General features: G+C 55.8%; 1 protein-coding gene across 1 annotated transcript; it reads left to right on the top strand.

Moving 5' to 3' along the window:
• Positions 1–3,254: 3,254 nt before the first annotated feature.
• LOC100465480 (prostaglandin E synthase) lies at positions 3,255–13,949 on the top strand. The gene is made up of 3 exons (XM_002915204.4): positions 3,255–3,523; positions 7,115–7,197; positions 13,191–13,949. The coding sequence occupies exons 1-3, from the start codon at positions 3,395–3,397 to the stop codon at positions 13,438–13,440; spliced, it is 462 nt and encodes a 153-aa protein (XP_002915250.1). The 5' UTR covers positions 3,255–3,394; the 3' UTR covers positions 13,441–13,949.
• The last annotated feature ends 531 nt before the right edge of the window (positions 13,950–14,480 follow it).

Below are 14,480 nucleotides of genomic sequence, written 5' to 3'. Positions count from 1 at the left end.
CTGGGAGGCCTCCTCCTGGGCGGCCCCGGGGCTTCTCGTGCCTTCGTTGTTGTATTTCCCGTGAGCCTCAGGGCCAGGCCCAGGTGAGCCCCCCCCCCCACCCCCAGTGCTTTGCACACACCGTCTCCCATCGGCCCACGCGCTGCAAGGCAGGAGCACTGCACTTACAGGCAACGAACGTCACCGTCACCGGAGCTCAGAGAGAAGCATCATCACCATCACCAAAAACAACAGCGGCCGCTTCCACCGGCTGCGGGAGGCTTTAGGGAAATTCTTGGCCAGAGATCAGAGAAGGGCTTGAACTCCCTGCCAGGTCCTGGCTTAGCTGGTTCGTTTCAGCAGACGATGAGGAAAAGATTCCTACCATGAAGTCATGCACATCAGTCAGAAGCGCTTCCCCACAAAGTCCGTCTTATTTTTGGCTCCAGGTAAGGGTGGATAAGAATCCACTCTTTGCCCACGCTGGTTTTCCTAGCCTCTGCTAGTGAGTTTTCTGTCGTGTTTCAGAAGACCAAGCAGGGCAGAGCCTGCTGCCTAGTCCAGGGAAGGGTGGACGCCCAGGGTCGCCTCTTGGGCTGCGTCTGGTCCACGATTCTGGGGGTGGTGCAGCCACCAGACCCCAACCCCCACGACTGAACTTGTCGTCAGGGCAGGCAGCCGCTCCAGCGGTTTCCCCAATCCAGGGGCAGGACAGACAGGCACACTCTGTTCTCAGAAACGTCAGCAAGGAGCAAGCTTGCACGATTCCTTCCAACATACAGGCAGAGATAAAACCTAATTCAGGACATCCCATACTTTCTATGTCCCGTCCCGGATCATGACCTCTCATTTATCTTGTGGGGCTGGGACAACACAGGCTGGCGGCCTCATGTTCCAGAAACATGGGTGTAGGTTTACAAGCACATCTTTTGTCCAGATAATGGAAGGCTTCGCGCAGAGCAAATGGACAAGCAATCCTCCCTCCACCCACTCCCCCCAAACCCAGCAGCAAGGACAGGGGTTTCCAAGAGCCTCCCTCTTGGCAACCCAAGCATTATCCCCATTTTGAGGCGGTGGAAACTGAGGCTCAGAGGCTCATACAGATGAGGGCTTACTGTGTGCCAGGTGCTTAATAATTAGACACAACTCCCTTCGGTTCTCTCACCTGCTGTGCCGAGCGAAAACAGCTGTGCGTCACAGCTCATGAAAAGTGTTCAGAGAAGGAACCTGCTTGCCCAAGCCCATGAAGCTGCCATCACCAAGGGCTGGCTCTGGATTCAACATGAGCTGTGTCTGCTCCCGAGCACGTGACCAGTGTCTCTGCCCCCTGGCCAGTCCTTCCCTTGGCTTCCGCTGCTTTGCGACAGGCCCAGACTGATACTGCTGTCCCTCTGGCCAGGCCCAAGGGTGGAGAAGACACGGAAGACTGATTGTTTCCCCCTGCCCACCGCCCCAGGGCACCTCCTAGCAAAGCAAGCAGTGCTGGCAGAACAAAAGGGACAAGATTTCCTGCCTTTGCGGAGGTCCTGCCCCAAACCTGGGAAAGGGGGTGAAGGAGGGGGGGCACAGCAAGCTGAGGGTCTTGAAGCAAGAGATTCAAAGAATCTGAGGGCGCAAAATGTTGATGTTTTTTGTTGAAGAGCTGATGGATCTTTTGGGAAGTTCCTGTAAATAATAAAACCATTTGCCTGGGAGTCGCCCAGAAAAATGCAGGCATTCTTCATTTCGTTGTACTTTGCTTTATTGCACTTCACAGATACTGTGGGTTTTGGGTTGTTTCTTGTTTCTTGTTTTTTTTTCGAACAAATTGAAGGTTTGTGGCAACCCTTTGTTGAGCAAGTCCGTCGGCCCCACTTTTCCAACAGCATTTGCTCACTTTGGCTCTCTGTGTCACATTTTGGTAATCCTCACAATATTTCAAAGCTTTTCATTATTACCGTATTTGTTAGGGCGATCTGTGATCAGGGAGGATGACTCAGGGAAAGCTAGGATGATGGTTCGCATTTTGTAGCAATAAAGTATTTTTGGGGCGCCTGGGTGGCTCAGTCAGTTATGTGTCTGCCTTCAGCTCAGGTCATGATCCCGGAGTCCTGGGATTGAGCCCCATGTCAGGCTCCCTGGGAGCCTGCTTCTCCCTCTCCCTGCAGCTCCCCCTGCTTGTGTGCTCGCTCTGTCAAATAAATAAAATCCTTTAAATAATAATAATAATAAAGTATTTTTTGCTGAAGGTACGTACCCTCTTTCTTAGACATAATGCTCTTGCACACTTACCAGACTACAGTGTAGTGTAAACATACCTTTGACGTGCACGGGGAAACCAATAAAATTCCTTTTAAGCTGCTTCATGGCGGTACTCGCTTTAGTGCAGTGGTTGGGAACTGAACCCGCAACATCGCCAAGGTACGCCTGCCCAGAGATGCTACAGTACAAAACAGAAGGGTGTTCTCTAGTTTCCTATGGTGGCTGTAACCAATCAGCCCAGATTTCATGGCTGAAAACAACACCAATTTACCAGCTTAGCATTCTGGAGGCTAGCAGTCCAAAGCCAATGTCAGTGGGCGAAAAGTCAAGCTCTCCCAAGGCTGGTTCCTTCTGGAAGCTTTAGGGGAGAGTTTGTTTCCTGGTCTTTTCCGGCTTCTAGAGGTCACCTGCATCGTTTGGGTCACAGCCCGCCTCCCCTTCATCTTCGAAGCCAGCAGTATAGCGTCTCTTCTCCCTGACCTCTGTTCCTGTCTTGATGTCTTTCCTCCCTACTGCCTCTCTCCCAGGAGAACCCTTGTGATCGAATTGGGTTCACCCAGATAATCTAGGATGATCTCCCCGGCTCAAGATTCTAACTTGAATCCCATCTGCAAAGTTCCCTTTTGTCAGGTATGGTGCCATAACCCCAGGTCCTGGGGATTGGGGAGTGGACATCTTTGGGGGGCCCGTATTCAACCTATTACAAAAAAGCAAAGTCACCTCACATAGGTATGGCTGTGGTTCAAATGTCCAGGCTGCGAGTGGGGACAGATGGCTCAGTCCTCGTGCCCACCACCTGCCCTGACCCTCTGGGAAATAGGCATAAATCAGCAATGTCTGCCACCCGAGGAGCTCCTGCCAGGCGTCCGGCTTTGTCACACCCCCAGAAGGCAGGCACTGCCATATACCCCCATTTTACAGATGAGGAAGCAGATTAGAACGGGTTTGAGGATTTGCCGGGGAGGGGCGTCTGGGGCCGGAGGCTGGACCGGAGACACCTCTCAGCCCTCGGCTTCTCCCAGCATCTGGGGGCAGAAGCAGCCTCTGCGCTGGAGTGGGCGGGTGCTGAGTGCAGACAGGCCTCCTGGCAGCTCTCCCCGCCTCCTCCAGCTCCGGAGACACAGCCACACGCCTGCTCCGCCGTCTTCCCCGGAGCTCCTGCCTGCCCACCAACATGCCTCCCCCTGTCCTGGCGTTGGTGAGTGGCCAGGCGCTCTCTGCTTTCCTGCTTTGTGGCACACTGCTGGTCATCAAGATGTACGTGGTGGCTGTCATCACGGGCCAAGTGAGGCTTCGGAAGAAGGTAGGCTGCCCAGGACCCCCGAGCCCTCTCTTGCTGCCCTGCTGGAAAGCTGTCGGGCTGGGAGGCTTGGCCAAGGTGTTTTCAAGGGCCCGAGTGTGAGGGACCGGGGACCTAGGTGCCTCTCCCAGTCCTGTGGGATGGCAGGGCCTGCACCTTCTTGTCCTCTGTTTTAAGAGCTTTTACTCACTTTCTGGGCCACCAGGTGGGTTCTGGCTGAGTGCTACTGTGGCTGCGGGTGTCTAGGAGAAGCAGGTCCCGGAGGCTGGAGTGAGACAGGCTAAAGCCTCCATCGGACCTGGCGGCTTCCCAGCACAGGAGATCTGATATTTGGGTATTTGGGTGGAGCGGGAACCAGCGACCCAGGAGTCCGAGAAACCCTTCAGTGGAAATTCCCAACTCACTGGCAAGGGCACTTACAAAGCCGCGGCAGCCTCCAGAGGCCACGTCCCAGCCAGGCTGCACTGGATTTTCTTTCTTTTTTTGAAGGTTTCATCTATTTATCTGAGAGAGATAGAGAGAGAGAGAGAGGGAGGGAGGGAGGGAGAGAGAACGAGTGGGGGGAGGGGCAGAGGGAGTGGGAGAAGCAGACTCCCTACTGAGCAGGGAGCGCACAGAGGGCTCCATCCCAGGACCCTGAGATCACAACCTGAGCCAAAGTCAGATGCTCAACCGACTGAGCCATCCAGGCGCCCCTCCACTGGAATTTTCAAGAAGGAATTTCCCCCACTAATCCAAGCCCCAGAGCCAAAACAGCAATAAAGAGGCTGAGATTTGAGCCCCAGTGAGCTGGTGGGCGGGCCGACCCATTCAGAACAACTCCGCTCTTGAGTTGGACAGCCAGATCCCGAAAAGTTTCTCGGGCCAAGCTGGCCAGCTGTCCCATTATTCAGTAGAGGAATCATTTCCAGAAACTGTGCCCCTTTGTCCAGTTCCAAAGCCAGGCAAGGCTCGCTCTGGCCTCGCGTGGGGCGGGGTGGACACCGGGGCACCGGGATCTTGCTGGGGGTCAGACTCAGCCCCTGACACAGGTGCAGGCAGGCTTGAAGGCAGAGCAGCTCCCTGCATGGATAACGCCCAGAGGCACAGGCACGTGGGTGGCCCCTGCCTTCCCCCGCGCGTTGGTCCATCCTGGATATGGGATACAGGCACCCAGAGGGGACAGCTGCATTCACCCATCAAGTCTCTCTTTGGAGCTGAGTGTTTACTCCCCACCATGACTCTGGGGTGGGGGGGGGGAGGCGGGAACTACCTTCACCTTGTTTTCCAGGTGAGGACCCTGGGTTGAGAAGAGACATTACCTGTGAAGACCACCTAGCAGGGTTTGCCCCGGGAGTGCAGAGAGGGCTGTCTGGCTCCACAAGCTGCCCTGGGGGGAAAGTTCTCGACAGCTGGGTGTAGGCTCCCAGAGCTTCCCTTTTAACATGACTTCAGGGATAGAAAGAGATAAACCTGAGAATGCCTTTCTCCCTGGTCAGTGGGGACAAAAGCAAGCTTCCCACGGGCTATCCCCAGAGGCTCCTTAGTGTCTGGGAGCTTCCCTCTGGTTTCTGTTTCAGTGTTCCGTCAACCAGGAAAGAGCCCAGGAGCCACACCTTGGGAAGGGGATGGATGTGGGCCTCAGGCTCCTCCACCCACCGGCTGTGGACTAAGGGCAAGTCCGGGAGCTCAGTTTCCTCATCTGTAAACAGGGGATGGTCAGGGCAGTGCCGGGGGGGTTCAGTACCTCGCACAGAACTGAAGTTTCCCCTTGTTGGTTCCCATTACTTATTAACAGTCGAGGGCAGCAGCCAGAAGCTCGTTCGTGGGGGTGCACCCAGAGGCCTGCCCCCTGTCCCAGCTGGAGGTGACACTCCCACTTCTGACCCCAGGGGCTCTGACTCCAGTTCTCTTTAGGGGTGAGCAACCCCATGGACCCTGACCTCCATGAACAGCCCTAGGACTCCCTCCAAAGTGCCCACGGACTCTGGGCCAGAGCCATCTGAATTGGTGATTCCACGACTGAAGGAAGGGCCGGTGGAGAGGAATTCTGGGTGTGGGGGCTCTGATCCTGACAGCGACGGGCCTCAGGCCTGGGCCGCATTCAGTTCTGGGGTGGGGCAGGGGCAGCCCCACCAAGCAGGACAAACCAGTGCTCGGGGGCAGAGGTCAGCAGGGCTCATGAGTCAGAGAAGGCAGGAGTTGCCGTCAGAGGAGCACGTTAGAAAGCCGCCGCTGACATCCAGGTTTGCCGTGGGGTTGGCACGGCTGGCTTCCAGAGGCACGTGAGCGCAGGGCGTGGGCAGCCGAGGACCGAAGCATGACCTTCAGTCTCTGCTGTCTGCAGGCCATTCATCGCGCGCCCTCCTGGTGCCAGGCATTGTGCGAAGGCCTCTCCAGGTCTCCCCTTCGCTCTTCACGTAGGAAGTGAGCTCCATTTGATCCAAAGCTCACAGATGAGGGAGCTGAGGCTCAGGGAAGTTAAGAAATGTGCAGCTAGAGGCACCTGGGTGGCTCAGTTGGTTGAGCATCTGACTCTTGATTTTGGCTCAGGTTAGGATCTTGGGGTTGTGAGATCGAGCCCCACCTTGGGCTCCATGCTCAGTGGGGAATCTGCTTGGGATTCTCTCTCCCTCCCCCCCTCTGCCCTCCCCCTCCACAACGCCCATGCACACTTGCACAAGTGCTCTCTCTCTCAAATAAATAAATAAATCTTCAAATGAAATGTGTAGCTAGTCAGTGCAGAACTGGGGTTCTCTGCCCTCAACCATCAAACCCTCTCATTGCTCGTAGCTCAAAGTCCAAATTCTTAGAGTGCCTCCAGAACCCTTCATCTTGGGTCTCTGTCCCTTGTTCTCTGTACTCCAGCCACACTGGTTTTCTGTTCTTCAAACATGCCCATCTTCTGACCCCAGGGCTTTTGCACATGCTGTTCTGTGTACCTTCAATGCTGTTTCTCCAACCCTCCTTCATCTGGTTAATATTGTTGCATCCTTCAAACCTCAGCTTTACTGGCCCTGCCTCAGAGAAGGCTTCTCTGACCCCCAGACTTGGTCAGGTCTCCTGTGACCAGTCTCAAGGCCAACCTTGCCTTCTGTTTTTTAACACTCACCACCTGGTCTTCCCTGGTTCATAGGCAATTCCCCAATCAGACTGCGAACTTCCCAAGAGCAGGGGCAGGAGGGCCTTAGTCTTAGTCTATTCTGGCTGCTGTAACAACATATCATACTGGGGGGCTTACAAACAACAGGTTGATTTCTCACAGTCCTGGAGTCTGGGAAGTCCCAAGACCAAGGTGCCAACAGATTCGGATTTGCTTTCAGGGTCACAGATGGCTGTCTTCTCGCTGTGTCCTCCGGTGGCAGAAGGGGCAAGGGAGCTTTCGGTGGGGGGCGGTTAGTGGGCACTAATCCCATTCGCAAGGGCTCCACCCCTATGACCTAGTCACCCCTGAAGGCCCCACCTCCTAATGCCATCACCTTGGAGTTTGTCTTTCAACATACGAATTTGCAGGGCACACGAACGTTCAGTCCATAGCAGCCTCGTTTGCAGCGAGTGCCAGCACTCGGCACATAGTAGGAGCTCGAACAGTCATTCTCGGCTGATCCATTCCAGGCTTTTGCCAACCCCGAGGACGCCCTGAGACACGGAGGCCTCCAGTACTGCCGGAGTGACCAGGACGTGGATCGCTGCCTCAGGCAAGTACTACGGGGCCTCGACCTCCCACGGCCTGCCCCTCCAGGCCCAGCTCTGAGCAGCGGGACCTGGGGGATACCCAGAGGACTGAGGTCTTCTGCCTTCCTGATCCCCTCGGACAGTTCTCATTTATTCATGGATCCAATTTCTAATTAATTGTGGAAAAATAATACCGGCTCATGACTCAGGATTCCAGAGTTGGAGAAGGCCACTCAGTGAGAACTCCCATCTCCCCCCAGCCTCTGACCTCCAGGCCCTACCCAGCTCCGCTCTCGGGGGGCAAACGTGGTGTCTCTGCATCCTCCCAGGGACACGTCCTGCACTGACAGACGCGTGCTTTTTCCTTTTTGCCCCCAAAGGGTCACCCTTCACCCGCTGATCCATTCATGGGGTTTATAACCCATCAGCTCATGGCAGGGTCTCGCCCTCTGGCTCAGCCCTGCAGGATTTAGGCCACTACCCTGCCGAATGGATCACCCTTAGCTGTCTGACCTGTTCCCCTCCAGTGGGCATTAAGGCTGTTCTCAGTCTTTCCCAGGTATGAACAGAGTGCATCCAAACCTCGCATTGCCTTCGCGGGTATGTGTGAGGAAAACTGCGGGGTGCATTCGAGCGGGGTGAAGAATATTGCTGAATAGTCACAAATCTACTTTCACCGCGGGTGTGGGAGAGGTCTCCCCTGCCCCCTCCGAGCTTCCCCTCTGGAGGGCTACACTGCCAAGGCGATGGGCGGAAATTTACGTCATGTTTTGGTTTTCCTTTGCATTTCTTTTATTCGGTGAAGTGGAACATCATTTTGTATGTCTAGCATCCCCCAGTCCATCAAAAACAATTTTCCTCATTATAAAAGTCAGAACGGCTGGCCGTTGCAGACAATTTGGGTCCTGTTGCAAACCCCCAGTGGCAAAAGGGAGACCAGTCCCCATTCTAATCCCTGCTGACATCAAACACTGTTTCCATCCAGGTCCTCTTTGTCAACGTTTTCCATAAAATTAGGTACGCATCGTATACCCAGTTTAGGGTTGTGATTTTTTTTTTCAGTTAACATTATTTGGCGAGCATTTTCCATGTCAGTAAATGTTACTCAAAAAAATGGTTTTTTAGAGACGGGTGTGTAAAATCCTATCAGAGACTCAATGTTAATTTCACGTCACCAATCTGAATGGCCCAGTTTGGGCAGTTTGCTCTAGTTCAGACCAGCGGGCTGGAGAGTGGAAGGCAGCATTTCCAGGGGGGAGGGACCATCTGCAGAGTTGGGGGGAGAATGGGAGGATGGGTAGCTGCACAGGAGGGAGACAGGAGACAGACACACAGTTCTCAGTGCGTTCCCATGCATCCCGGGCAGAAATGGGTGGGACGCCGTCGTATGAATAATAGAGATTCTTTTATTGAGAGAGAGTGAATTTTTTTCCCTTTTAATTGTCTTGGCTGTTGAACATAATGACATACTTGTGGTTTTTAAAAATTACAGAAATGTGTAAAGTAAATGTAGAAAGTAAAATTCTTTGCTGTCCCACCCTTTTTTTTTAAGATTTTTTTTTTTTTATTTGAGAGAGAGAGAGGACAAGCAGGGGGAGGGGCAGAGGGAGAGGGAGAAGCAGACTCCCCACCAAGCAGGGAGCCTGACGAGGGGCTCGGTCCTGGGAACGGGATCATGACCTGAGCCGAAGGCAGATGCCCAACCGACTGAGCCACCCAGGCGCCCCTGATCCACCCTTTCTAATTTAACTACAGTGTGTAGTACTTCACCCATCCGACATGTAATGAGCACCTACTGCATGCAAGGTGCTGTACATCAGTGGACCAAAGCCTTACCCGTACACGAGTCCATACTAGTGACCCATATCCCACCCTCCCCCTGGGGGGCTTGACTCTCCAGGGCAGCGGAGAAGGACCCGAGCAGTTGAGACTGTGGGTAGCCGGAGCCGGCTCCCGGCAGCCACCGAGGGGGTGCGCCTAGCCTCTCACGGGGTTCGGGGGTTCTGTGTAGCAAAGCTTACTTTGGACATCGTAGTGGTTACGTGAGCTGTCGGACACTTGGTTTCTTTTCGGTGGCTGTAACCAAGCCAGGGAGTGACAACAGACCCACGTGGTACAAGGTGTTTCCGCCTACCCCACACAATTTTTTCTTCTGATCAGAGTGACCCACTATCTGTAGTAGTGATGCTCAAATGGCTGGAATTCGGTTCAGCACTTTTCGAGCACCTCTTACCCAATCATGTTTTATATCCACTCGGCAAGTGTTTATTGGTGGGGGGAACCTGGCGCATAACGGTGTTCACTGGGGACTTACCGTGCCAGATCTGGGGGCTCCTGGTCCCCTGGGGCTCCTCCTCCCCTTCCTCCTGACCTCACATAACATCGTGGCACCTTGAAGGTGCAGAGCTCAGAGCAGCACGCATCCGTCATCTACTGCCAGAGAACAGGCTGGAACCTGAGGCGGACAGGCCCTGGAAGCAAAAGTTAGTTAAATATTAGACCAGAGTTTATGGTGCAGCCCCGGTCACCCTTCCGCACAAACAGAAAAGCCCTTAGGTCTTGGTTCTTGGAGGATGAATCTGCTTGCAGGTTAGCAACACCCCAGAGCCGAAACATGAGCCCTGCTCCGGGAGAAGTCGGGAACGAGGTTTCGAGGGAAATGATGAAGCCCAGCCACCGTCTTCCGTGAAGCCTATCCGAGTCTCCTGTGCATTTGGGCCAAAGCCTGAGTGTACACGTATGAAACTGCAGAGAGGAAGTATTTGAGTGACCCCCAAAGAAGAAAGACACACACTTGACCCACGCTTTGCAGTTTCTGTTTGGAGTGTGCGGATCTAATCCCACTGAACCAGTTTGTCAGGAGATTGGTCCCCAAATCGAAGCCCTAGAAGTCCCTTAGACGTCATCCAGCGCATTCATTTTGCCTTTTGTGGGCGGTGCCCCGAGGCCCAGGGGCAGGTTAGCGGCACGCACAACCCCAGGCTCCTGCCCGGGGGTGGCAGGGAGGCTGGCAAAGCCGAGAGGGTGAGATGAGCCTTAACCATCGTGTCCAGGTCGAGGCAGCGAGGGCAACGAGGAAGGTGGCAGGTGAATCAGAGACACAGCCCCTCGAGGACGGCAGCATTCCAAGCGGGTGTTTGTGAGCTCCGAAGGCAGAGCCGGCTTGCCCAGGCCCTCTGAGCCCCGGCTCTGCAGGAACGCGATTTTACTCCACCTTATACCTGCCTTTGACATTGAGCAACTGTGAGACCTGCATTCATCGATGCGGCCCGTGCGGGTGACAGGGAGGTCCAGGAAGCAGGACAGACCTGTCAGGGTACCCCCCCCCAGGTCTCCCTCTCCCCACCCATCACCTGCCCTCCTGCAGCCTGTGGCGCAACGTCTGGAGAGGGGGAGGGGCGGCCTGGTGCCGCTGGAGGTCCCAGCAAGTTCAGTCTAGCAGCGGGGATTGGCTTTGGGTGACTTTTATGTGAAAAAGTGGTTATTATGGGAATGACACGTTTTGCCCAAGCGTCTCTCCTGTACGTGACTCCCTCCATGTCTGTCAGTGCGTATCCGGGCCCGAGGGAGGGGAAGAAGTTTTCTTGCCTCACCTTTGATTTCCCCACAGCTCCCTGCCCTTGGCACCACTTGTGGCTTCGTGGGGGCCCCCCTGCTGTGGTTTGAGACCTACCCAAGGGAGGAGGGATGACGGCTGGGCCAGGCCAGGGACTGAGAGTCAGAGCCCCGGGGCATTCTTGGCCCCAGCCACCTCTCCCCCCTCACTGGTGACCCTCAGGCCCTCTGTCCCATCCCCCGGAGCTGGAGCTGGGAGGTGGGCTCAGCCCCTCTGCTCGGGTTTCTGGGGGGACTGCTCAGAGTGGGGGGCTCCCACCGGCTGTGCACCTTGCCCATCCTACCCTTCTCTCCACCCTGCTCCCCCTCATCTTTGGGGTTTGGCCGGTGACTCTCTTAACAGCTTTCTAAAAACTGACTCACTCCTCAGTGAATACATGCTTTAAAGAGAAGTGTCTGAATGAATGGGATTCGTCTGCTAGTGAGACTATTCTGGAAACTTCGAGATAAAAGTGTGACAGAAATGCTCGTCCAGGTGGGTCATCTGTGGTCGGCAGACCACATTCTGGGACACATGCATCCGTCTTCTCCAAAGTAGGTTTTCCAGTGGTGTCCCTCTAACAGTGTATGGGGAATTGGGGATACCAAGCCCCATTTCCAGGGTAGAGCAGTTTTAGAGAGACCCCTGCGGTCCCCTCCCTCATTCGTACCTCACGAGTAAGCTGAGGGGCTTGCTTGCTCGGGAAGCAGGAGCGGCCCCCGGCCTAGTCTGCCCCTTCTAGTCCTTTCCCCGGCCTCCCGCTCTTGGGCACTGGGGAGCAGCAGCCTTCCCCCCAGCCCGGTGCGACCTGCCCTGCCGCGGACTTGCTTTCCCTGAGGCTGGCAGCTGTGGTGGAAATTCAGCAGGAAAGGAGGGCTGGTGTTGGCTCCAGGATGTGGGGAGGGACGCCAGCTGCTGTGTCCTGAGTGTGGCCTAAGGAAGATCCAGGCCCCCTGGGTGAACGGGAGCTTATCCACTCTGACTGAATTCCAGGCTCCATACCCCACCTCACAAGACCCCTCTCCTGCCCCCATCCTGCCTCGCTCCCTCTCATGCCACCATACCTCAGACACCTGGGTCACTTTCCTGTGCCTCGAACACCCGATGTTCATCCCCACCTTTGCATTTGCCAATCTCACTCCCTGGAAAGTTCTTCCCCTGTAGGGGCGACCTGTGGATGACCCCTTATCAGTCAGGCTTTGGTGCAAGCATCTCCTCCCTGGTCCCCACCCCCATCAGGAGGCAGAGACCCCTGAGGCACTGGGCTGCCAATGAAGGCCTCCCGGCCGTGCGCAGCCCACCCGCCGTGCGCAGCCCACCCGATTCCCTAAGCCGCAGGTCAGCCCCGGCCTCCAGCTCTCCTGGCAAGCGGCAGGGAAGAGGAGGGATTTGCGGCAGGGCGCGCACACAGGAGCTGCTGGGCCGGGCCTGGCCTCCTGGCACAGCATTGGTGAGACGCCTTCCAGCTGGAAGGGCCTGGAGAAGCAGCTTGGGTTCCATGCCTCCACACATGTGGCCTGGCCTTGGGGGAGGTCACAGCCCTGGTGCTGGGATCTTGTTTATTCTTCGAACATGCCATCAGTCGCTGGCTCAGTCTCTAATTTACGGGACTTGACCTTCCCACCTCTCCCCAAGGAAGTTGCCCGGTAGCGGGAGGCATGGAAAATGTGAACCAACTCTTAGCAGAAGTGGGTGAGTTTTCTTTCTTGGTCATTTAGTTATGGTGGGGGTTGTGCACAGCCCTTCCATGCCCCCCCTCCACTGGCACCGCCACACATACTCACACACTTGGTCATTTTAAACAAAACACAACAAAGAGGAAGCAGGATAGCACGGATGAAATGAAGTTTCCCTGGCGCCCAGCGATGGGTCGGCTCGGAGTGTGTGCAGCTCTGTTACCATGATCCCTGGAAGGGGAAGGACGGTTGCTGGGTTATGGGGCAGAAAAAGACAGTTAGACAAGGGTTTCGGATGCAGGCTCTTGGGCTCTAGCCCGTGCCACTCAGGAAGGCCCAGGCACCTGCGTTCAGAAGGAGGGTGGCCTCAGAGAAGCCTGCCCTAGTGGTAAAGGGCACGGGTTCGAGTCTGACCTAGGCCCCACCCCAGCTCTCAGCCCCTCAGAGGCCCACTTTTCCCACCTGGTGTCCAAGGCCAGAGGGGGAGAGGGTGAGGCGTGTGGCCGGGACCCCAGTCCTGGAAAGACCTAGGGCTTGGCAAGAGAACCCCAGCCCACTGTCTGTGGTGGCTACTAGCCCGTAAGTGGGGCCGTCTCTCCCGCCTCTGTGGTGTCCGTTTGTCCTGGCCGTGAATGGACTTGAGTCTGACACCCGGTGGCACAGGGCCTTTCCGGGCAGGGGGCCCCAGCCTCCATGATACGCTCAATGCTCACCGCTGGCTGACCTCCCGCCCTTGCCTTCCCAGAGCCCACCGGAATGACATGGAGACCATCTACCCCTTCCTGTTCCTGGGCTTCGTTTACTCCGTCCTGGGGCCTGACCCCTTCGTCGCCCGGATGCACTTCCTCGTCTTCTTCCTGGGCCGCATGGTGCACACCGTGGCCTACCTGGGCAAGCTGCGGGCACCCACTCGCTCCCTGGCCTACACTGTGGCCCAGCTCCCCTGTGCCTCCATGGCCTTGCAGATCATCTGGGAAGCAGCCCGCCACCTGTGACCCGCCGCGGACGCCTCCTCAGCCACCAGACCACGGGCCACAAGCCACGAGCCACGGTGACTGTACCTGGGGGACTGGGCATCCCTTCAAGATTGCGATAGGCCCCGGGGACCTGGCTTCTTGGCAACCCGCTGAACATGGGATCCTGGGCGTCGCGGGCCTGTGTGTGTTTGGATAAGCGTGTGCACACACAAGTGCGTGTGTGCCCCTTGGATTTCTGGGGGAAGTGGCTGTTGTACCACATAGAGATGTCAAGATTGATAGAAAACCCTTCCACTCAAATACCAGAACATTAAAAAGCACATTCCTTCTTCGTCGCGAAGAATGATGGGAGACTCAGTCCAGGTTCCTAAGCCAAATGACCTTCCGGATCCAGGGCTCTAATAAAGGCAAATTTCTTAGACCCACGCCAGAGAGTCCAGTTCAGCTAATTTGGGGGGGGGCCTGGGCATCTGCATTTTTAAAAAGCTCCCCTGTGTCCCATTGATGGCCAGGCCTGGGAGTCCCTGCCAGTTCCCTCTAGAAGCAGGGCCCAGGGTAGGGTAGGGCGTACTTTTGCAATTTCTTTTATGGTGAGAGTTTGGTGAGGTGTGGGTGGGATTATGTTCCTTTGTGTCCGGTCAACGCTCCCTGGGCTCAGTCCCCATTCCTTTACTGGATCTCCGAGGTGCTGGTGCCGATAGGAGGGGCCCTCAGGACAGTTCGCTGCTCTTCCCCAGGAGTTAGTCTCTCCTAAGGGCTGTCAAGCAAGGACAATGGGGCTTGAAAGACCAACCGCTGACGGAACTTTCTGGCCCCCTGCAGTATCTACAAGGTTTGAAAGCCACAAATGCGAGTGCCCATGGGGAGTCTGTGTGTGTGTCTCCCAGACTCTTGTTCTGAGATATATGTGGCTTTCGTCATTAAATGGAGAGTCTGTCCCGCTTGGCCCACCACCTTGTGACATCTTGCCTGCCAATTCCTGGGGTCCACCCCCCCCCCAGTTGGTCATTTTCGCTGGTCAGTTTGTTGGTGTGTGTGTGGGGGGGTGGCTGCCAAAC

This window comes from Ailuropoda melanoleuca, chromosome 7 (assembly GCF_002007445.2).
Source record: "Ailuropoda melanoleuca isolate Jingjing chromosome 7, ASM200744v2, whole genome shotgun sequence".
Taxonomy (NCBI): domain Eukaryota; kingdom Metazoa; phylum Chordata; class Mammalia; order Carnivora; family Ursidae; genus Ailuropoda; species Ailuropoda melanoleuca.
Note: the sequence above shows the minus strand (reverse complement) of the source record. Positions and strands in the feature narration are given on the sequence as shown.

Bases quoted from the DNA above. Each gene is read 5' to 3' on its own strand.
- LOC100465480 (XM_002915204.4), top strand. From the start codon at position 3,395: ATGCCTCCCCCTGTCCTGGCGTTGGTGAGTGGCCAGGCGCTCTCTGCT. The intron at 3,524-7,114 runs GTAGGCTGCCCA...GATCCATTCCAG, and splicing joins AAGTGAGGCTTCGGAAGAAG to GCTTTTGCCAACCCCGAGGA. The intron at 7,198-13,190 runs GCAAGTACTACG...TTGCCTTCCCAG, and splicing joins GACGTGGATCGCTGCCTCAG to AGCCCACCGGAATGACATGG.